Source organism: Bombus pyrosoma, linkage group LG7 (assembly GCF_014825855.1).
Source record: "Bombus pyrosoma isolate SC7728 linkage group LG7, ASM1482585v1, whole genome shotgun sequence".
Taxonomy (NCBI): Eukaryota; Metazoa; Arthropoda; class Insecta; order Hymenoptera; family Apidae; genus Bombus; species Bombus pyrosoma.
Window position 1 is genome coordinate 13243445 of NC_057776.1, and position 23776 is coordinate 13267220.

Consider the following 23776-nt stretch of genomic DNA (forward strand, 5'->3'; position numbering starts at 1 on the left):
TATACGAGGCAATAAATGATTAATGAAAAATAAATGAAAATGCATCTTCAAGGCAATCGGGTCTTAATGCTCGTTTAATGTTCATTAGCCATTACGACGCAATACCATTTTAATACCTGCGCTGTATTTTCCATTTTTTAATTTGGCGCTATTGAAACATTCATTATGACCAATTAGATAAACTCGTAAAGAGACGCCCGTTTCTCGATAATAAAACACAAAAAGTGTATTTATTATTACCGATCGGCCACAATGCTCGCTTCCATGAATCTTACGCAAATATAATTATCAGTAGATTCTAATTGGTCTTCTGTAATTAACGACGTATGCATCAACCTGATAAATAACGTTATTTGAACAACAAGCACCCCTCGGAATCGTTGCATCTGAAATTCTAGCGTTTCGTGATTCGCATCTAATTTATTTCGACGAGCAAAAGTCGATGGTGGGGTTTCCATATATTTTTCTCTTTTCTCTCTTTCATACTTTTCCCTCCCTTTCGATACTTCAAATTTGCCCACGTCACGCGACGTATTTTTCACGCGATGGCTTTCTAAACGCCGTTTGATCGTAATTTCTTCGGCCCAGTATGCAACGGAAGCGACGAAGGTTCGCACATACATTTTTTTTTTAAAGTGCACGTTCCTTTTTTTCGTCGCATGTTGCCCTATCTGATTGACCGAGACGAAATCGCGTCACATCGGGCTTACACGCGAGTCGATTGGCCTCTTTTCCACGACGAAAGTGAATCGACATAGAAATCCGAAGCTTTTCTTCGACCCCATAAATCTCGCTATTTCCGCGGACTGCTAAATTGTAAAGTCGCGAAGCTTTTTCAATATACTTCGATACACTGTATCCTAGCATTAATTCGTTTTTCCACGGTAAATTTCTAACGCTCAGTAATCAAAACTCATCTGTCTTCTCATTTTTCACATACATTTTTCACGTACTCTTTCCTCCGACGTTAATCCTTTGTTCGAAATAGTTTGCTTTCCAGCAACATAAACAGAGAACTCTTTTCAAACGACCAATTGGTTAGATGACTTTTCGCTTTTCTCAATGCGAAGGGCAAATCTCTTGGTCGTCAAACGTAAAGAATTATATAATCGAAGTTTCTTTCTACTTTCCTACACAGCACTGTACTTCTCAAAGAAACAAAATCTCGACCCAAAATCATCCCACGACGTAAGAAAGTTTGGAGAAAGTGACGAACGAGATACTCACGATGTGCCACGTAATTTCGTGATCAGGTAAATAATTTCTTTCCGTAGTTTCGCACGTTCGAAATCGCGTCGGACGTGAAGTTCGCGAGAGAAGCTGCCACGTCGCGTTAGGTGATCGTCCATGGTGATTTTTCTTTTTGATCTTGCGGCAATCTGTCTAGGCACCGACTCCTGACGCTTATGCTAGCGAGGGTAGCAGGTTGGAAGGGGCGCATTCGGTGCTCGCGAAGGGTAGAAAAGAGAAACGCACGTGGAGCGGTGAACGACGAAGAAAGAGGAAAAGAAAGAGGGAAGGCAACGGAGTATAAAGTACTTTTCGTGATGTACAGAGGGCAAAGTGGAAAAAAACATGCGACATCATCGACCCTCTTTGTGCAGAAAATTCCTTGCCTTATGAAACTCGTCGATTTGGGTTAGCAGAAGTTACTGGAATGAGTTTCGCTGAGTTCGCTTCGAACTCGTGGTTTTAGCAAGGTTTCTTTCACCTCGCTACTTTCTTCTTTTCGTTTCCAGATAGATTTTCCTGTTCCAGTGTTTCTGTTTGATCGAGATCCACACATTTCGCTTTTGCTCTTTTTCGCTATTTTTCGATCAATTTTCTTACCGCGTTTCTATGACTAGGCTGATGTTAGGTATTAAAAATTGTAATTATGTTCGTTGTAGAAGAAGTAAGTAACTGTTGTGGGCTCTGGCATTCGAATTATACAGGAATTCCGTTTATTTATACACGTAGATTTATTTATTGATTTACATGCATGTTCAACTGTCTCTGTAATTATGAAATTGAGATATTTGCACAGAAATATTTATAGGATATTTATAATATAAATTCTTCTTTTTTTACATCTATTGGATATTGTTCTGAATTTGTTGCTACTATTAGAGCGTTTTGGAATAATCCACATGTCATATTAGATTACTCAAATGAGAATAATTCATATATTCGCGTTACACGAAAGAGAAATAGGGCAAGAGAAATACGTTTCATAACAAATATAACATAAAATATCAATGAAACGAAGTTTGAAGCAAATAGCGGACTATTTATTATATTTATGTATAGCAGAAAGGTTTAAAAATCAGTCTGTAGAAACATGTATCTCCGTAATTTATTAAAGAACACCGTACTTTATTATATTCGACGATTATAATATAATAATAAATAATAAAAATTAAACTAAAACAAAAGTAGTACGAGAAATATAACGAATACAAATCACCCATCCTCTGGTATGTAATTTCATAACATAAAATCTATCTCCGAGTGAAATGAACATAAATAAATTAGTCCAACAGGTAATCAAAACAGAATTGCCAGTAAACTACATCAACGAAATTAAACAATTCGTTCGTTTCATTGGAATCGGTATACTTTCTTAATGAACTTTTGCCCAATTATTTTTTTCTACAAATACCAACGATTGTCTCAATAAAAATATTGATCAAAATTGAATTATTCTGAACTATCGGAATTGGCTGGGCCAAAAAAACGCGTTCATAACATTCCATGGGTCGACACCGTTGGGATATAACGTTTAAGGATTGACATCGAAGATTTCGAAGTACGTGGTGCTACAAGAATTTATCGTTATGGGTGTCTCCACGGTGGACCGATGTTTATATTGGAAAATGTGTATTCGTTTTATTGCGGAACGACAGTCGTTGTTACCGTTTCTGGCATGGCATCCGCGCATGCACGCGAAAATATGCATCGATGAAGGAAAAGCGGAATATTTGTCGTTCTTTCAGAAATGACGTCATTCCTACGGTTATTTTGTTTTCCTTTGATAACACGCAAGAACTTCCAGCCGTGCGTTCTCAAAGGGGAACCACGAACGATTGAGAGAGTTGAAATACTATTTGATGAATGGAACGGAATGCGCACACAATACAAAAATGCGGTGAATTTGAGAGTCCAGAGAAATTTTAATTCGGTCGCGCACGCTAATGGAATTTTTCATTAAATAATTTCCCCTTCGTTCGGAAAATGTAAAATTTCGTTTTGTCGAATGAAACTATGCAAAATAATCGTAACACCTATTTTTTTTCTTTTTTTACCGAGTTGACGAAAGGAAAAGTTCAAATGTTTTCCAAGTACAGAGAGTTGAAATTGAAAAATCAACAAAAACCTACCAATCATTTTTTCCTGCGACCTTCGTATCCTCAAACGTGATCGTTTCATGTATATAACGTCGAGAAGATGAATGGTATTTTTTTTATTATGGTCAAAAGATTTTTCTGTTCTGCGTCTCATCAGTCATTTATCAAACCTCGTGGTAAAGGAAGGTAAATTTACTTTTTCCTTTGGCATGGTGAATTATTAAATCGCTATGCGGAATCGTCGTGTCGCTAGCAAACAATTAGAACAACGATGTGTATCACTGGAATCGCGATTAATTTACCTGTGTCAGTCGGCAGCGAATCCGCTCATTAGCTAACCCTCGATTTCAATGGGACGATTTAACAGGCCTTTCGTAATAAATGTTTCCGCGATGAAATTTGTGCTATTGTCGTAAATACAATAACATTCATTAAATCTCGTTTGCTGGCGTGTTTAAGGATCGTCCGTTTCCTCGGGACGATTATATTCCAGGGAATTCGTTCGACAGGAAACAGCGAATCGATTCGATAATAGAAAACGTATCTCTGTATTTAATTTCGAAAATAATTGCACGTTCGATTGATCGAACGCTACAGCGAGTTTAGTAATTTTATCTCGTTCGATTACAATGAAATTTTTCATATTTTCTGCCCCCGAGTTCCATCGATTTTTCCAACGTTTTCATTCCTTTCTTTTTTTGTTTCGATTATTGTATACGATAAATTGGGGAACTAACTACGTTTTCTTGCCTGTTGGTATTAATATTTGGCAATATATTGTTCACAAATAGTTCATCTCGTAAATGCGAGATTGATCAAATAATTTATAACGGGATATTCTAGTGTTTCGATCAGAACAATTTCAGACTCCTAAGCAGTTTAGAGCAGTTTAGAGCAAGAACGTGAATGTTTTGATTTCGTCAAGTACATATTCAGGCTTCCGTGAAAACTTATTGGAACCCGAAGTTCTGGAAATACGAGCACTTTACAAAGTGGTCTAGTATTATTATTATATAGTATATTATCTACTATTTTAGAGAGATGCTCGAGATATAATATTTAGTAGAGATTACGGGCAACATATTGTTTGCAATAAAAGAACGAGGATTAATTACATACTGATAAGACGAGAGAAGAGAAAAATGAGGAAACAATTCTTGATACGTTAGTGACAGTTCATTCATTTTATAATGTTAATATTTCTTTTGATCTTTCGTTTCATCTGCAATTTAGATATCTACGGTATGTACCTGGACATTTCATTTTATTTAGCTATTTAATATGTTTCGCGAGTCATTTATTCTTATACTTATGGTTTTGAGCTCATCGCTTGGTTGGCTGTACACGTTCGTCGTTCGTGTAGGAACTACATTTGCTTGTGTTTATAACAATAATAGAAAATGTATATTTCTTCTAACTGAAAATTTCATGTCACATCTACCATGAATTCATCAGCAACGAAATCATCTTGCTTTTCTTCTATGTTGGAATAATTATTATATTTCGTAGGATGATGAGTACACGACGAATTAATGATAAAAGTTGTTTGTAATTTAAGGTATTTTCTACATGATCATATTTCACATAACTCGTATTTTATCTTATACTGTCCAGTCGTACAAATGGTCGAAGGATATTTTATTCAGTTTAACTAACCAAACATAATTCTACTGCTGAAAACTTACGAAGCAGATTGCTCAGAATTTTGCAACAAACTGCCTGACACAATCCTCCTTCACTATTACGAGTACGATGTTATACAAATTAAAATGCATCATTCTAGAAATGGAACAAATCCTCTCATCCTCATAGTCTACTTCTTAGAATTCGAAACTATTCAAGAATCCCTAAAAATAAACTTCGAACGGTTCTGAGTTACTTTATATCATTCTGTCTAGGAGCTTAGAACGCAACAGAATTCTCCATCACATCCAATCGCTTCATTAGTCGCTCAAACTTTGTACTTTTGTGCTATCGTAAAAGACATACATACCGTTTAGACACACAGTGTTCATTGTTCACACATCGCGATGCGATTATTTCACATAGATTGCCAATTGGCGTTGTCTATGGATAACGTGAGTTTCAGTTAGGACGTCAATTGATCGTATTCTGTCGTTAAAGTGTTAAGAGATGCACAAGCACATCGTGAGGTTTTCACAGGCAGACACGATTCGTCGTTTATTCCTCGTTCGCGGAAGAAAGTCTGAAAGAAAGAGAGGCTTGGAGAGAGCTCGCCTCTGAGAGAGAAACGCGTATTAAGTCGCCGACACAACAATAGACTCGCTTAGACAGTAGCCTCTCGTCGTTCCTCCTTCTCCTGCTTCAATTCCACCTCCATACCAGAGTTGAGTTCTCTCCTTCTACGGTATCAAACGGTTGTGTGCCTCTTTCCTGGATCATAAAACCGTTCGACCGATGCAACATCGAATTGTGCAATCGACGAAATCGAAAAAGGGAACGAAACTGCTTTTTCAAAAGGGCTTTGGAAAAGATCAAGTAGCCGGGAAATAGAAAGAAAGATTAAGTACATACTTGTATTTTAAAATCATCTTTGCTTCGATGACGAATGACGTCAAGGTAAAACATCGATTAGTAGAGAAACGAGTCTTTAGGTGAGTCGTGTGAGTCTGTAGTTGAAGGTGAATGAATCAAGTTCATATTTTGTTTGGCGAAGATGATCGTAAAGGAAATGTGTATCTTTTTATTATCGAACTTTTAATAAATCAGTTAGTGCTTAACACGTACGCTTACACTATTCTTATGCTTTAGAAAATGATATTTCAATAAATTGTAATTTAAGTTTAAGACAATAAAAGTCTGATGAACAGAGAATTCAGGATAAATTCAGGAAATTCAAACAATGTTCAATACGATACAAAAAGCTGTACTGTACTGTACTGTACTGTATTGGACTGTACTGGACTTGCACTGTACTGGACTTGCACTGTACTGGACTTGCACTGTACTGGACTTGCACTGTACTGGACTTGTCCTGTACTGGACTTGCACTGTACTGGACTTGTCCTGTACTGGACTTGTCCTGTACTGGACTTGCACTGTACTGGACTTGCACTGTACTGGACTGAACTTACACTGGGGTGAAAGTTAATGGTTGTGCCGTTACAAAATACCTATCAATAAATATTCAATGACTCCAACTAAATATTAATGATTACCGCTATACCGCGGATATTTATGAGCATTCTAGGTTTTATAGATACTCTTGAACAAATTAAAATCTGAGAGAAAGTTTGTTTCATCTAGTAAATATTAAACCATTTTACTTTGGCTGTCCCATGTATGTTTTAATAATATATGTATTCTACAACTTTTAACTTTGTCATAAATGCATAAAAATTTACAGTCTAATTATTATCCATGAATCTTGTTTCATAGTAAAAGCAAAATATTAAAATAATCGTATGAGATATTAAAATAATGACAGAATAATTTTATTACGGATTTGCAAGCACTCTGGCTCTTCACAAACACGTCTTCAAGTTCTCCATCGCGCTGTCTCCTGTCACAACAAATCTTGTCACAGGTGTCTTGTCTCGTATTGTGCGCTTTCCCCGGTTTCTCTTGCTCTCCTGTTTTCTTTCCCTCTCTTTCTATGTTTCTTTTTCGTTGTTTTGTTTTCGTTTCTTTTCTTTACTTAACACGGTTGTGATTGCTCTGCGATGCGGTTTCCTTTTCGATGCTTCGCTTTAAGGCGTTATCTCATGAATTTTAATGATTTAGTTAAGGGTTGCTATTTAATCGTTGAAGGATTCTATATGGCAGCGAATAAACTTGTAAATGTCATTAAGGATAAAAGAAGATATCCTTGATTCCTTTATTCGGCTTACTTCGATTAATTAACCTTTTTACATACTTCGCTACTGCGAGCTGCGTCTTTTCTTTTCGCGTGTTTGTTTTGAGGGCTAAAAATTTAAATCCACTGGTGGGAGATTATCATATAAATTATGATAAGATTGCTTGTAATATTATTCACAATGAGAAACACGGAATCGTAATTTTGTAAGCTCGTATTACATTAAAATAATATTCTATAATGTTACTAACTTCTGGAGAAATTTAAATTTAGTATAATATGGTATGTTAGTATTAGTTTTATGTACTACATCTTGTATAGCTACTTCATTATTGTAGAGTTAAGGGTTGATACTGCACTTCTATTTAAAGTGACTATAAAATTTAAAATGTTAATTAAATAATAAATTACATGAATTAAAAGTTCGGAACTTCAAGTTCAATAATTCAAAATGAGTTAATTCCCTATAAAAGTTATAACAGGCAAGAGAAAATAAATTAAGAATTTATAACAGTTGTATAACAGTTTACGAGAGATTAAATTTGCAAAGAAAGTGGAAAGATGAAATTAATAATACCGATTTCCTTTTTCGAATTACAATGTTTAATGCCACTCATACTGTGTACGTCGAAACTGTTACGTTGCATATGTCGAAAAAATGAATTAAAGTCGATATCGTTGAACGGATTGAGGTTTTGGGGTTTCTTAATTGCGCACAAGATTTTATAATACATACAAATATAACGTGGTCATTTATTGTGACAACGAAAACTGAATAAATGCATATTTATTGGAAAAGAAATGGCTATAATATCTTTAAAATACAGATCTAAAGTATTGAAACTTGCAACCACCTAAACTCCAATGATTGTATAATTTAAGATGTAACATTTTGTTAGAATACAGATTTTTTAACCATTTCACGTTGAATATCGAACACGTACATTGCACTTTTATGAGTTATTAATTAATTAAACGTAATTAGATGTATCTCGTTTTCTATGAAACTGATCTAAAATTGTGTCATTTGCGATATCGTGCCTTCTTTGCAAAACTATTCGCAAAAATATATTTCTGTTATTAACAGCTAAAATTTCTTTCACAGATTAAAAACAAAATTCGATCCTAATACGATTAATTTTAACATACAACAAGTTTCCTTTCTAACATAATTTCTTTCTCCTGAAAACGATTCCTGTTCCTTCTCCAAAACTTTTCTTTTCATAAATATCCTAAATTACGTTCTTTTCTTTCGTTTCACTGCAAGTACAGCGAATAACGTAATAATGTAAATTACATTTGACAAAGATACAGAAACGTCATTATATTTTGTACAGCGAGATTCAATGCATTGCAAGCGCGACCAGTTTCACATGCAATAAATAGCTGCGATATTTTTTTAGGTTCGGTGAAAGTTCCGCAATAATCGCTAATTATCCACGTCAACTCTGTCTGTCCGTTTAATCACACGGGATATAATTCAACTTTGACTTCAAAGTCTACTCTTGTTCGATTTTTGCCTCGGCCTCGCGTTTCGAGCTTTTCCGCTCGAATAGAATTCGCATTGATAGCATAGACATTAATAAGAGGAATAAAAAGTGCATACAGCGACGTGCATTTCGAGCGATATGCAATATGCGCTCATCAATCTGTCTGCCTAGGTTCGCCATGTAAGCGGGACGAGATTCTGTTTGAAAAACACACGTTATTTAATGCGATTTATATGGTCGTGACTTTTACGATCTTCATACGACGGAAATGAATCTTTATATACTTTGAAACGAAAGTAGATTATTTAATTCTTAATATACTCACAAACAGAAACCTTTTTTTTATTTATAAAACATATGTTTTTATGGAAAATACGTAACGTTACGTAAATACCGATCCAATATATTTTAAATAAAACTATTATATATGAAAAATTATATGCCACAATTTTTACACAACTCAGGAACTACACGAGTAACAAGAAAGTTGATGAATTTAAAAGGCCATCGTTATCGTAAAAAATCGCTGACATTTTCTTTAATGCTAAGTACATAATTCATATTTCAATTTCTGATTGCAGAATGTATAAGATCCATAAAATCTACAAATTTATGAATACATAAAATTTATAAGATCTACAGAGTCGATAAAAATACCGACTTCCAACGTACCAAAACGTCTTCCATAACGTTTACAAGAATATTTTTATTTCTGCCTAAACATATTCATATTCTTTACACGCTAACCACTTATAAATCAATGATCCTAATCGTATGGTGTGAAACCGTCTGAAACCGGGAAACATCTGACAGTATCCGCGTAATTCATGAAATAATTTGCTACGGATAATTAATTAAAAAGCTCATAATTCGCGTTCATTCAGAAGAACGCGTGGAAGATGATAAACGAGTCTTCAAGGACAAACGACAATTAGGGGGGGCCAGTTGGACAGCATTAAAAAATTAATTATCACCAGTCGTATACATATAACGTACATATGTACATATATATATATATATATTTCTGGGAAAAGCATACAAAGTGTCGGTATAGCAATGGCGTCAGTAAGACCTTGGAGACCAGTGGGAAGTACCAGAGGACTAATTATCGTTCTTGTGGTTATGGTGATATAGTTTCGGGTTAATCCACGCGAGACCTCTTCCAGCATGTTCGTGTATTCGTATAAACCACAACCGTGAAATGAAAGAAAAGGGGGTGGAAAAAAAGGGAGGAAAAGAGGGGAAAATAGTTTGGCTGCAAATCACATCGGCTGCAAGCGGCCGAATCTCTCTTTGCTTGCAGCGGCCTCGTTCAGGCCGCACCCTTGTGTACTTGAATTTACTACGCCATTCACGTTCGCGTCTACATAAATTGCTATGTCGAAACGTGCACGTGCGCTCTGTTCCTGTGTGCGTATACGCACACGCGTGTCAGAGTACGCGCCCCGTGACTTTCACGCGGAGAACACTTGCGACGCGCTTTCCTTCGCCGTCACCGCGAAAGGACTTCAAAGAATAGCACGTTGCATGATTCACGTTGGATTCACGGTGGCTTGTTACGTCGGACTTCGTAATATTTCTCACCGAATCTCTTTTTCGGTTAGTCTATGGTCGTGGGCTAGTTAAAGAATGAGCGAACGATTCTCGATTTCTCGAGATTGAAGTCGATTAGATGTAAGTAGATCTGAGGAGCGTGCAAGGTGCTGGTTAACGTGTTTGGGCGTAACATGAGTATCCTATTATTTTATTACTTTTCGCTATTTCGTACATTAAATTATTACTTTTGTGTCATTTGTTTAAACTAAAATATAAAGTTAAAAAAATATAAGTTTGGAAAAATATAAGTTTACTTTTCTTGATTTCCTGACCTTGATGTCGCTTGTGACTATAAAGAAGTATTTTAACGTAAAATAGATTGGAGATGTTTTATAAAAGATGGACATTGAATATTTCTCTTAATAAAAGAAACGTATAATATTAGCTTAATTGTTATGTTACAATTAATTCAACCTAACCACTGGTCTTCATATAATATATGACTAACGTTATGAATGATTTTAAATATTCAAGAAGAGACGAGAAATATTCAAGAATATGACAAGACACATATTTAATCTCAAAATCAAACAAGAAGGTAGTTTTTATGTGTAATTGATGCGTTAAAGATTATACAATTCCATTTAAAACGACGTAAATTTCTCCAAATTCCCCTGACCTTGAACTAGCAATCTATTTTTGTCAATATCTTACAGTTGCCCTTTCTATTTTCTACAACCCTTCAATTTTTTAAACCACTTTCTACAACCTAGTACATCTTTTAAAATCTTTGCGATGGTAGATCAAAATTGGAAATCCTGTAGAGCATACATGTACTTGTTATCACCAGCCTTGAACTTGTTAGCTCATAGAACATTCCCATCCTACTGCTAGAAGCCGCATTACGAATAAACCTGGTGGACCACCATGAGAAGCTCACACTCCATAGCAGGTTAAACTCTCGCGAAACAAGTTCCCTAACGCAAAGTAGCAAGCTCTGTAGCAGCTAGTCTCGTTCCCCCGAAACTTAACTGGGACCACTGCGACTCTACCAAAAATCGATCTCCATGCATACACGTACACGCGGATTTCTGTGTAAGAGTGGATTCAACACGCGGCACGACTAGGCACGTGCTCGAGGATTGCGCAGGATTGTGCAACCGAGATCCGCCAAATTGAGCGACAGAGAGTATAGGATTCCGAATATTTGAAACTTTGCACAGAATAATCAAACTTGCTGCATGTTATGAGACACCATTTCTTTGCTCGCAACGTAATAACGAAGGAATGGGTAAACGTCGTGTACTTTGAGTCGCTAAGTTAATTTTTCGATGCTTTATTTTCAGTCAGAAATTCTTATATTTGTATGCGTCAGAGGCTCTGCGCTGTCTCTTTATTTTTCCTCCGTGAAAATTTCATGTATTTTTGCTTGCACGTTCGGGAAGGGGAGGGTATTGTTGCCAGAGGAAGTTGGCGACGTAACGGGATTCGCTCCAGGCCCGGGCCCGGGCCGAGAGTCGCGACGTGACCGACCATGGCCGTCTGGGCTCGCGTCGCGGACCCTTTGGGAAATCCAGAGTTCACGAGACCAGCAATTTTCTGTTGAGGGCGTCGTAAAATACTCTAACGAATGATGCCCCGAAGAAAGTTGTTTATTGAAACTAACGGCTTCCTAAAAAATAGTTTCGCTGTTTTTATGTTGTGAACCGACAGCTAGCTGTTTGCACAATTTCTTGTTTGTCAGCGCAGCTAACCGCTGTTAGCAGGATTATCTGAATCCGTGAGAGTCGGTAAAAAATGCGAAGAAGCGTTACCTGCGTGATTCTACTGTGTTCATTGTCCAATTCGTTCGACCACTGATTCGAAATGCAAGCTTGAAATGATAAAACGTTCAATGGAAAAATATAGGTCAGTCGGGAGCGAGTGCTCGATCGTGCTTACTCTTTGAACCGCTAGCGAGACGAAAGTGGTCGTATTATAGAGAAAAAGGGGAAACTCGTTTCTCTTTGACGTGATTTAAACGCTTTTCGAAGCTTTAGCGGGGTTTCAAGCTCGTCCGATGAACTGTTGGTCCGATCCTGTTTGGTCCCGAGGTTCACTCGGGGGATACACGTTCGGATGGCCACCGTATGAATACAATGGTAAAGACTGTTTCACCTGTTTGATTAAATACAGCGATGGAAATTCGTTGTTTAAATGGATACCGGCTTTTTGGAGATTTGATTCGTTGGATTGGAATTGGAAATACGAGAAAATTTGTGAAAAAAACCGACCGTAAGATAAAGTGGAGAATTAAATAAATATTGTTGGGAGATTTAGTTCTGTTTGTTTAAGCTGTAGTTACATTTGAATCGTTGTTTCCATGAAATTTAAAGTACAAATTCATCGCTTGGACGTAATAGCGCTGTTTTGAAAATGAAAAAATATATTTTAACAGTGGTACGAATTCTTTCATTTGATTCAGTAATGATTTTAAGGATCTGGGAAAAAATTGAACAATTCGACAATAATTTTATATTTCGAAGAGATATAAATATCTTCCCGTGTTAAAGTTGAATAATTTTTATTATATTTATTTCCGAGATATAGAAAATATATACAGATGATTCTAGTATTAAAGATTCATGTTGTGACGTTTATTATTTCTAAAATTTTGTCTTGCATCATGTTACGAAATATTGTTACAACGCAATCTACTTGCTCTGATAAATGTATAATACTTTGATAAATTCTGTGCCACGTGCAACAAACATTGAAAGTATGATACAATTCAATTCGATAATATATCTTACATCTTCATTGAGTTTTTAAGTATCATAATTGAAGACTGCACTAAAGGAACACGATAAGTCACAATAAGTCATTTCCTACTTCTCATAGGGAAACAGTTTTTAACATTGTTTCGTTATTTTATTTTCGATTTATTGGTGTGTTTTTCGTCCTCCTCGAACTCTTTAAAATATTCCTCGTCATAGTATTAAAACAATTTTTTGTCTTAATAATTATACCTTTGACTTTCGCAAACCTTCATTAACTTCTATCGTATTAAAATTCTCCTCTTTGATCTAATTTAACGTTACAGTATATTCGACAAAAATGAACTTGCTGTGTTCTGTTTCCCGTGATATTGCATTCATAACGTTAAACGTGAAAAATACTTTCGTTGCACATTGTCACCAAGTTACCAATTAAACATGCAAAACATTGAATATGAAAGATTTAACGAGTTAACATTTTGTACAAATCTACTCTATTGTATGGCGCAAGAGGCCTTGAATTTTCAAACGAAAATTGTAAAGAAATGAGAGTCCTGCCAGCGACCTAATTCTTAATTTCCCTTGCTTCTGGCTGGCTGCAAGGGCGTAGAAGAGCGACGAAGGGCTGTGAGGCGGAGGAGGGATAGAAGAACAGGTTTTCAGGTCGGTAGGGTACGAGAAGGGCCTCGCCGTGAATCGTGACTACCTGACGACGTAGTGCTGGCCCCTTTTACGGCTGGCTGGAAAATGGTGAACAGGTGCTCGTAAAAATCTGACGCCTCCGACTTTTCTTGCCTTCCCCTTCTTAGTTGTGCACGGTACAAATTACAGGATCAAGAACCGCGAGTTCTCGTGGACCCTTAATTATCGAGCGCAGAGTCGGTCGTCGAATTTCTTAACGACCTACCGGAATATCCTGCGTGTAGATTCGATTGAGAAAACCAGTATATATTGCGTTTAGAGCATAGAACGTTGTGATTATGGGCGTAAATCCACATAAGACTAGCTTTAATTTACGTGTATGTTTAATAATTCAGGAGTTGAGATGGTAAACGATGTAAATGTTAGAAATTGAGAAGTTTCTAATAGAATGAAAAAGCACATTTTTGTTAATGTTAGCTTTATTCTTTGAACTATAGATTTTGTGTTTATAATCTTCACAGACTTAATTAACCTACTAAAGCTAGTAAAAGCACCTTATCTTGTTGCAGCATGAGCTACTGTGTTGTAAATCGTCTGTTCCTTTTTAAGAATAAAACCTAATTTTAGGAATACATTAACATATCTCTCTATAAAATAACACGCTACAGTATAAAAAAGGTTGAAGTATGAGAGAAAAGTAATTCGTAAATTTTAAGAGGACATACGATCCGCCTCGTCCATTATAAAATTTCTGGGTTTAAAATCCTTTTTCGCAAGCAAAGTATATTAATATTTAATAGTACTATCTTTTATTAATTAAATTAACTGAACTGCGTGCGCGATGTAGATATATGGGTATACATTCTGTCATATTAGCTACACATCGCTACTTCGAGTCTCACATGGGCAATTTTTGTAATTACGCTTCAGCATTTATTTCTTTGAATTCAAAACTTCTCCAGTCTGAAACGTTCAAAAATCAAAGTTTAACGATAACTTTCATGCTTATATAACACGGTTTCATGCAAATCGTTTACAGACTGTAATAAAGTAAAGAACAAATGCAAGGAAACTTTGACACTGCAATGAATACTCGAGTCTACTGAGACTAGAAGACTAACAGAGTTCAAGAAAAGTTGCAAGAAAAGATGCAATGGAGTTACAGAGGTTGAATTCTTTTCGTAACTTTCAAGAAACTTTAGTTCCCAACATTTTGAAAATTACAGTCTCATTCTCGACTTCTCTCCGTTTATTCGCCAAAGTAGCTGAACTGGCTAAAGTATATTAATATATTCTTAAAGTTTAAATTTTATTCTCGGGAAGGAAAGCAAGTAGCTAATCTAATTAGCTTATCATCACATGATCATCTAAATTAAATATCAAAAATGTACAATTTTTCACCCAGCATGACTTATAACTTGTCGAATTTATTTGTGATTTGGAAAATTTTACTGATAATGTTAGCTCGGGCATGCACGAGCGCTCAGGTATTTATGCAAATTTACATTCTTCAGAACACGCTTGGAAAAGCTAAATCCTCTAAATATTACATAAATACATTACCCTCTGATACTTGCTACATTTTTACACGCTATATATTGTACATGTATGTATAACACGTTCATTTTGTATCTTTAAATCTTCCATAAATGTCCACAGTTTAATAGCCACACTCTGTTCAATACTTACTGTCTCATAATAATCGTATTTAACAGGGTATTTCTCACACGCGAACACCATAAACTGCGTCTCGATCACTTTTTACGTCTTTTCAAATTTCGATCAACTCCCTAAAATTCGCTCGCGATACAGAATAAAAAAAAAGAAGCAACGTCTCAATTTTCTACGTGTAAATTATTAGCCCGAATCAAGACTCGTTATTTGCGTATTCTGAATCGGTAGTTGGGAACGTGGAGTCGCACATTGGCCACTTAATCATTATAATTCACGGACACGATCGGTAGCGACGTTAATCGCCGCGTACTTACATCTCCACAAACATACACCCGACCGATTGACAGTTTATTGACGGTTATTATCGCGTGAGTTTAACGAGAGCAACATATTTCCACATAGCGAAAGCAAGAGGGATATCGTATTCGCACGTGCAGCTTTTTTGGACACGCGACATCCGCCGTTTTCTCCAGCTGGAAGTTCGCTTGAATTTCAGGTCGTCGCACCGGGCTCATTATCCTGTTTCGCAAGTATCCTGATTTATCCCGTGGTTCTGAATAATTCCAACGACGATACTGGCGTGAAACCCGCAAGGTGTTCTAAGAGTGATTCACTTTCAGGTTCACTTCCATCGCTTCTTTCTCTTCCTTTTACGGTTTTTGAAAATGGATATATTTGGTGATACGGAAAGTTTTTCTGCGAAAGGAATAAAAAATCGGAGAAAATTTGAGGAAGGACATATCCTTTCCCATAGGAAATGAAGAATCGTTGAACGTGAATTTTAAGTAATATTCTTCTTACACGTTTGTCAGATATTATCAAATTGATATGTGGTGGCTACAAAGGGTATTTGTACGCCATTGTATTTATTATAGGGTTCATATACTGATTAAATAGCTTTAAGTATATTCAATTTCGTGTTTGATAGTATGTACCGTCATACGACTATAAAAAATGGATACTGCGATAGCGGTAGGATCTGTTAAGAAAATGTTTCACTGGAAGATAGTGATGAAAACTTCAGTTCACTGTAAGTCCCTGACGAAATCAAATTGTATTAAAATTGCATTGAATTGTATTCTGAAGACAAATTGTAATTATATTAATATTCATTGCATATTAATTAGTCCAAAGAATAATCCAAAGGAATTAAAATAATTTATTTAGTTTTGTTTAATTTCGATTCAGTGTCTGAAGAAATAAAGTACGTTATATTAAAAAAATGTTATACGTGAAAGCTTTATAAAATTAAGAAATTATCTAGAAAAAAACGACCAGGAATTAAAGAGAAGAAATACGTTTCTTGTATACAAGTATCCAAAGTATTTCAATTGTGCCATTATGATAGATGTATCACAGTCGCACTTCTGTGTTTGTTTATATACATAGCTCAGAAACACTCGATTGTTCTTCGGAACTTGTTACAGCTTCCAGTGATCGACAAAAAGTATTCGATATACATACACGAACCATGTAATTTGACATTTTCCAGAATTTACGATACAATCAACTGCAAATTATCCACCGTTTTTTGTTACTCGAAAAATGACAATTTTTCGACAGAGTATACGCAACGTATATTTTACAGTTTCTCGTATAACTCCTCTCGTCATTAAAATCCTGTCATTAACAAATTTCTTCGGTGAAAGGATTTCTCCGCGTACGTGGTTTCCGCAACCCCTGTATTTTAGCGCGCAAGAAAAAGACGTGAACTCGTACTCAGAGATTTGTGTATCAAATGGAACTATAGTGATTTGTATGTGTGCATGTGTGTGTACCTAAGAGAGTACATTATGCTTGCCGACCTGTTGCTACCCCTCCTCCGTTTCTACCGCTTCTCAACCCTCCATGGCCATCCCTTCGGTGAATCACCCTCTGCTAGAAAATGGCGAAGCTCCCGCTTCGTTCAGCTCATTGAGAATGTTCTATATTCTATCTCGACCTCTGTCTGTCCCCTCTTTTTTCTTGCTTTTTTTTTGCACGAGGTTACATTGGTCCAGGCGCCTACGATGCTACGCCATCCACGATGTGTTCACGCGGCTTTCTGGCCCTTGCCTTTCATTTTTCTTCCTGTTCCGTTTCCTGTTCCGTGGAAATGAAGGGCGGCGAAAGAGAAAAGAGCTTAGGTTTTTAATTTCGCTAATTTTTGGTTGAGCTCGGATGTTCTTTTTCGGTGATCTTTTATCCATCGTCATTTTTAGGATATTTGCATACATATTTAAAAAGCAAGAGAATTTTCTTTCATTTTAAGGAATATAGAAATTTGAAGAAACGATTATTTATTCGTTAATTTATTAAAAGTTATGTATCGGAACGTTAACAAAGTTGAAGCAATGATTATTATTCGTTCCTTAATTTCTTAACTAATTAAGTTTTTGATGATTATATATGTCGCGTTTCGAGTTTATAACTGTGTTATCCTTAATCTTTTCGATAGATACATGATTTTCCTTGACCGTGTAGTTTTATGTATATTTCTGTGGAAATATGTGAATTGTAATTTTTGAACTATCAGTAAAATGGAAGACGAAAGTTTCTACCTTTTCTTGATAAACTATATAGTTTCTTAATTAGCTTCTCATTTCTTTGAGGATTTTTACAAATATCGTGTCTGAAATATATCTGCATTAATTGGCACTAGTTGACTATTAAATATACGAAATTACTCAAACGATACTACTCAAATACTTTAATTAGTATTCCTAGTAGTATATATATGCAATTTGTTTCTGTTTATTTTTCAATTTCCATCATTTTTTAGAGTATTATCTGTACGTAATATAAGAAACTCTGCTGTGGATTAATTTCATAGGTACCTCTACTGAAGCAATTATTTCTATTTTAATCCATCCACCTTTGAATTTCATTTTAATGTCAAATTAACCTGTTATTTCTGCGTAGTTTCTTTTCTTCTGCAACTGATATGTATTTTCATATTTATGATATATTATGTATAAAAGATATGTATTTTCATATTTCGTTCTTCACGTTCATCTCGCTGTTAGTTTTTTTGGTTCCTATTTTGTTTTACTAAATGTGGCTGCCAAATTTCCTTCTACTGCACGTGTTCCTATTGGTTCCTTGATACCACGATCCATAGCCACAAGTGTGCAGAGAGATTAACGATGAAAAAGTTGATTCCGATAGCCAGATACTGACATCTGCTTTTCCCTATACCTTTCGATTCACCGACTAGGAAAATAATGAACGAAGCGAAACGTCACATCGTTCGTTATTAAAACGTTCGCATAGCCTACATGTCATATATTGTTTATGGTGAATTTTCCATTCAACTCATTGCAATTTTCAGTACATGTAAAATAAATAACAACGTAAAGCTGAATGAAAAGTCGGTGTCAGCTATTACGTTTAATTAATTAAAAAAGAGTATTAAAGGTTATACAAAAAGTCGCAATGAAAATTATTAAAAATCGTGCAACATGTAACGCGTGAATAGGGTAAGATATCTAATTCAGAGTGAAGAATAGCATTGCGATCGATATTTTTTTAGCACTTGGAATCTATCTTCTAATTGGAATCTAATTCTAATTTTTAAAGAGTTCAAAATGGTTTTATCGATGTATCATAGCTTTCCATAAAACTAGAAAATTTTCTTTAAAATGTATTATTGCGCTAACTTTGACGACACTTAAAAATGTTCACAAAGGAAGAATTGGGTGAAGATTATCGTGATAATTCTGCTCTACACCTTAGAACAAATTTCTTAAAAAATTTCACAAGAAAATTTTACCTAGTTTCAAATTTCTATCGTGTCTATTCGAATATCTTGCTTTCAATGTTCTTCATATTTTCTATGAATATAATTTTACAAGAAATATCCAGCCACGTTCTAAATATAAGCCATCTTCTCTTATAACTTTAGAACACCAATGTAACCCTAAAAAACTAAAATTTTTATAATTTTGATAACATTATAATCTTTAAATTTCTTGTAAAACATTCATCGAATGTAATGTGCAGTTTAAAAATATTTTAATCGCCAAATTCTGTTCGTGTTATTTTTCAGCCTCGGGAGGGGGAGGTTCGATGTTGGTCCCTCCCGTGGCCCAAAGTGGGACTGGGGATCGTCCCGTGGGCGACACGGGTGCCCGGGCCCAACAGACGTCCGGCCCTGCCGCGGCAGCAACCCTATGGCCCTTAGCACCTGCACAGTCCAATCAGGTTCCGAACCAGCAGTCTCAGGCTATTCCACCCCTGGCCGCCACTCCCGCGCCGACTCACAACCAAGGTACGCTATTTACCTTGTATCAATCACTAAACAATTATTTTTTACTTTTTTATCCAAACGACTGGCAAACACTTTGAGATATATGCCACTTTATAGAACGATAATCAGTTTGAGTTTAATGAACGTTAATGATCTGAAATTTTTTGTTGATGAATCATTTATCAAGGAAAAGAAAATTGAGATTTAAGAAAAAAGATTATGTCATGAATATTGCACAATACGATAACGATGAGGATATTTTAGAATAAACATTTTTATGAGAGAAATATCGCAATATAAGATAGGTAGATCAAATGATATAATTAAAAATTTTACGAGTAGTTTTATAAAGTTTTATAAAGTAATACTTTCCACCCTTGATATTCATATACGTTTGAACGTAATAACGTTGTTCAGACTGTGAAAGAAGCGTCTCATACGGAAGTAAAATTTCAAACTGTAGAATGAAATAATATATAAAATTTCTCGAGAGAAAGAAGTTCTTCTGTTTGTTACACGAATTCTTCTGGCAATATCTCGATCTGCAATGTTCCTGTAAAGTTTAATCGTTCTCATTTCCTTTATGCAAATTAATTACTTCCAAGTAATAAAAATATCGTAACTTTAGATGGAAAACTATTTATTTTGTAGTATTTAATCATAAGGTATGCAAAGAATTTATTTAATTTAATATTTGATACGAATGATGTAATATCAATAATTTGATATTCTTATAGAAATTAAATGTTCTGCTTTTTTAATTGAATTTTTAATATCCGCGTGTAAATCATTTGTTCTGAGATTTCCAAAAATGAAAAAAGAGTCGTTATGAAAAATATAAAATATTTTCTGACAAAAAGAATAAAGTATCTATAAAATTTATTTAATAAGGCGTGGCAATATCTATCATTCCTCCACGTAAATACGTATATACGTAAATACAGCTTTTTCTCGATAGTACAGAATCTTATCTATACGATGCGTCTTCCTTGTTATAAATTAAATTGGTTTTCAAGCAACTGTTAAATCTAGTTTTCATTATCTTATTATTGCCCAGTGTGATATAAATATCAGTATTTTAACAAATGGCTTGGTGTATTAATTGACAAACAAGCGTTGATAAATGACTGTTTTCCAGTTAAAAAGTACTAGATTTCTTATTAAGTTTATCGTCAAGTATATATGTATTTACGAATGCCGATCTTATCATTGAGAGAAATACTTTTAACAATCCACCAACGTAGCTAGAATATTAGATTTTTTACTCAACAAAAATCGGTAATAATTATAAGTCATAATTTGAATTATTTATTCAGATATGGTTTGTCATTGATAATTAAACTGTAACGTAGTTTTATATAATATTACGAAATTACGGGTAATTACGGGTAAAGATTATTCTCGTAAATGGTTGAAATTGGATTATAGAAATTGTCATTATATTACAAAATATATATTTGCCGAATTTAAAAAGCCTGATATATTAATGTAATAAATTTCGAACATCAGCATCGCTGGAAATCGCGAAAAGCTTGCTACACAAAGTACAAATTATAATCCCAAATTCGATAATAACACAAAATGTCTGATTCGATGTATCGTAAAATTTATAATCCATAAAACTTATTATTACACTTTCATACTTGCAATGTGCAATTCATTCGTATACGTATTATTACATAATTCATGTTTTTGCGAATGAAAAATTGAAGAAGGAAGAAAAGAAAATAATTTCCCGTGAATAAAATTTATAAATCGTATTTAAATCATTTCCGTTTAAAATATCACGATATTCGAGTTATTTTCCAATTCGAAAATTTATAACGAAACATTAATTAAAGATTAACGGCAATTTCATATTGACTCGCCTGATAAATTTTTACTACGCATTGCAGAAAAAAATTAGCACCTTCAAAATATAATATTTGTTTAAAATAAACAAAATTTTATCCTCTCTCCTTCAACCCGATTTTCTTAATTTCGTAATCGAATCTCCGGTTATAGCTGCATCGCAGTGGTTGGTACGAGCCGAAATAGCTCAGTTGGGAGAGCGTTAGACTGAAGATCTAAATGTCCCCGGTTCAATCCCGGGTTTCGGCAAGTGGTTTTTTTTTCTTGTAGTTACGTAATTTTAGGAGCAGATCACAATAAGTTGAGTTTGAAAAGCAAGATTCCCAAGAGCCGAAATAGCTCAGTTGGGAGAGCGTTAGACTGAAGATCTAAATGTCCCCGGTTCAATCCCGGGTTTCGGCAATGTGGAATTTTTTTTTCAATAATTTTATATTTTAACGTTTATTATGACGAACTCTATCTATATTTTAATTTAATGATTGTATTTTTTTATTACAGCATTTATTATTTAATTTTTACTCTGAGTAATATATGTGTTTATCAATTTCTGGAGTCCATTACAGAAGTATATGGTTAATCCTCAGTTCTTAAGAAGCAAATATCTTATTTCTATAAATTCATTTGTTCTACGAGAATAGCACAGATAACAATAAATACTAAGGTAAATTAAAAAAATTATGTTCGTAATATCATCAGCTTTCTCTACATTTCAATTTAGGGAGTCGATCAATATGGCTCCTGAACGACTCATATATTTTCTGTTATATCTTTTGGATCCTTCTGTTTGACTAATTTACTTGTTTACTTATAATTTGATTGTTCGTTGGATGATTGAAAACCGTAGCAAAATTAAAGAATTCTGCACAATACACAGAGAATTTGTTTTACGAGTTTGTTTAACTCTTCCGTGAATAAAATTTTATTTGTTTAAGGCAAAAGAAACGAAGATTGATTATATTCTTTTATTTTGCAGTGAAAATTAGATATCGACGGTTATTATTAGTAGTCTGCTTGGTATTAACATATTGTTGATCGGATGGTATTCTATGCAAAAGTTTTATTTTAACGCGTATCGTCGACTATTCTATGCAAAAGTTTTACTTTATCTTGTGACGTGTCACCGGTTATTGTATGCAAAAAAATTTTTTATTTTGTTCTTAGTCCTATCAGCGGCTATTTTATGCAGAAATTAATACGTGTCACCAGCAAAAACGCTTGCGCATGAATGCATGATTTTCTCGTGATCTATCAACAATGTGTTAATAAAATCACTTGTTAATAAAATGCAATATAACAATTTTATTTATAGAAATTTTCGTTACAGGGCATTGTATACAAATATGAAATATTTCATTATGAGTAACATTGATGATATGTACTTTTTAGAACTTTACAACTTACGATAAGGCATTTACACATATTTTGTTACTATGTATTTTGGTATTATAAATTACATATATATCACAATTTACTATTATAAAAGTTTACAACTTACAGCCTACAACTTCCTACTACGCTTTACTGAGTATAATAAACAACTTGCAATTTACAATGTACAGGTTACAATATGTTATTACAATTGTTATTACTACATATTAAGATTTACGCCTTACAATTTCTTATAAAACTGCTCTTAATACGAGCACGAATGTTAAAATGAATTACGAATATTTTTTACACGTTCAAATTTCACAATATGTCAGATCCTAGTTGAGTTGCAACTTCGTCAAACCATCCCTATTTCGAATGAAGAATCATCCTCTACCTCTACATTGTATTCCTTCCTTATTCCATTCATCCATGCAATCCGTTAAATTTTGCTTAATAAGAATTTTGCCCCGAATAAGATTGATAAAATTCACAACTCTTTCTAAAGCGACAATTAGCAATGGAGAAACTCGACTATTTACAACGATGTAGCTAAACCGTTAAAAGTAATTCTCTTCCGCTTATCGAATCGAGATGCACGGTTGTCGTGCAACCACCACGATCCACGCTGTAAAAAATAAATTCTCCGTCTGAATGGTGTTACAGGTGTGAGTCGTTACGGGCTATACTCGTTATTCCCAGGGGGTGGCGGGGGCAGTTACGTCGCTGCCACTCCCACCACCCCTGGACCACCCACACCTGCGCGAGCTTACCACGCGACAACACACAAGGGTAAGTTTACAACGATTTCTACTTTATTTTACTTCCCCTCTCTCTTTCTGTCGGTCTCTTTTTATTCTACCTTTTGTCGCGAGTCGAGTCTTCCCGCCTATCATTTACTCTCGCGATTGATCTCCTTACAACTTGCTCCGCGAGATTTATTTTCAGCTCGTAGCAACCCTTTCGATACGCGATAGTCGATGTATTATTATCGCGTGCGGTTCGATCGGAATAGGATGAAAATAGCTCGGATGGGATATTTCAGTGAGTCAATGCTTTATCACTTTTGTTTAAATTTAGCAGATAGG

At 34.9% G+C, this 23776-nt stretch overlaps 1 protein-coding gene and 2 non-coding genes across 10 annotated transcripts in view; all 3 read left to right on the top strand.

Annotated features, from left to right (window-relative positions):
- LOC122569776 overlaps nucleotides 1–23776 on the top strand; it is a 348929-nt gene that overhangs the window by 219565 nt on the left and 105588 nt on the right. For all 8 annotated transcript variants that reach the window (XM_043731353.1, XM_043731355.1, XM_043731354.1 and 5 more), the window contains 2 exons: nucleotides 19269–19490; nucleotides 23355–23480. In XM_043731353.1, coding sequence (XP_043587288.1) covers nucleotides 19289–19490; nucleotides 23355–23480 — 328 coding nt within the window. In that variant the 5' untranslated portion in view covers nucleotides 19269–19288. The remainder of the gene's footprint in view (nucleotides 1–19268; nucleotides 19491–23354; nucleotides 23481–23776) is intronic.
- On the top strand, nucleotides 21497–21569 carry Trnaf-gaa. Its single transcript has one exon. It is a non-coding gene; the product is annotated as a tRNA-Phe (tRNA).
- Trnaf-gaa lies at nucleotides 21650–21722 on the top strand. The gene has a single exon. It is a non-coding gene; the product is annotated as a tRNA-Phe (tRNA).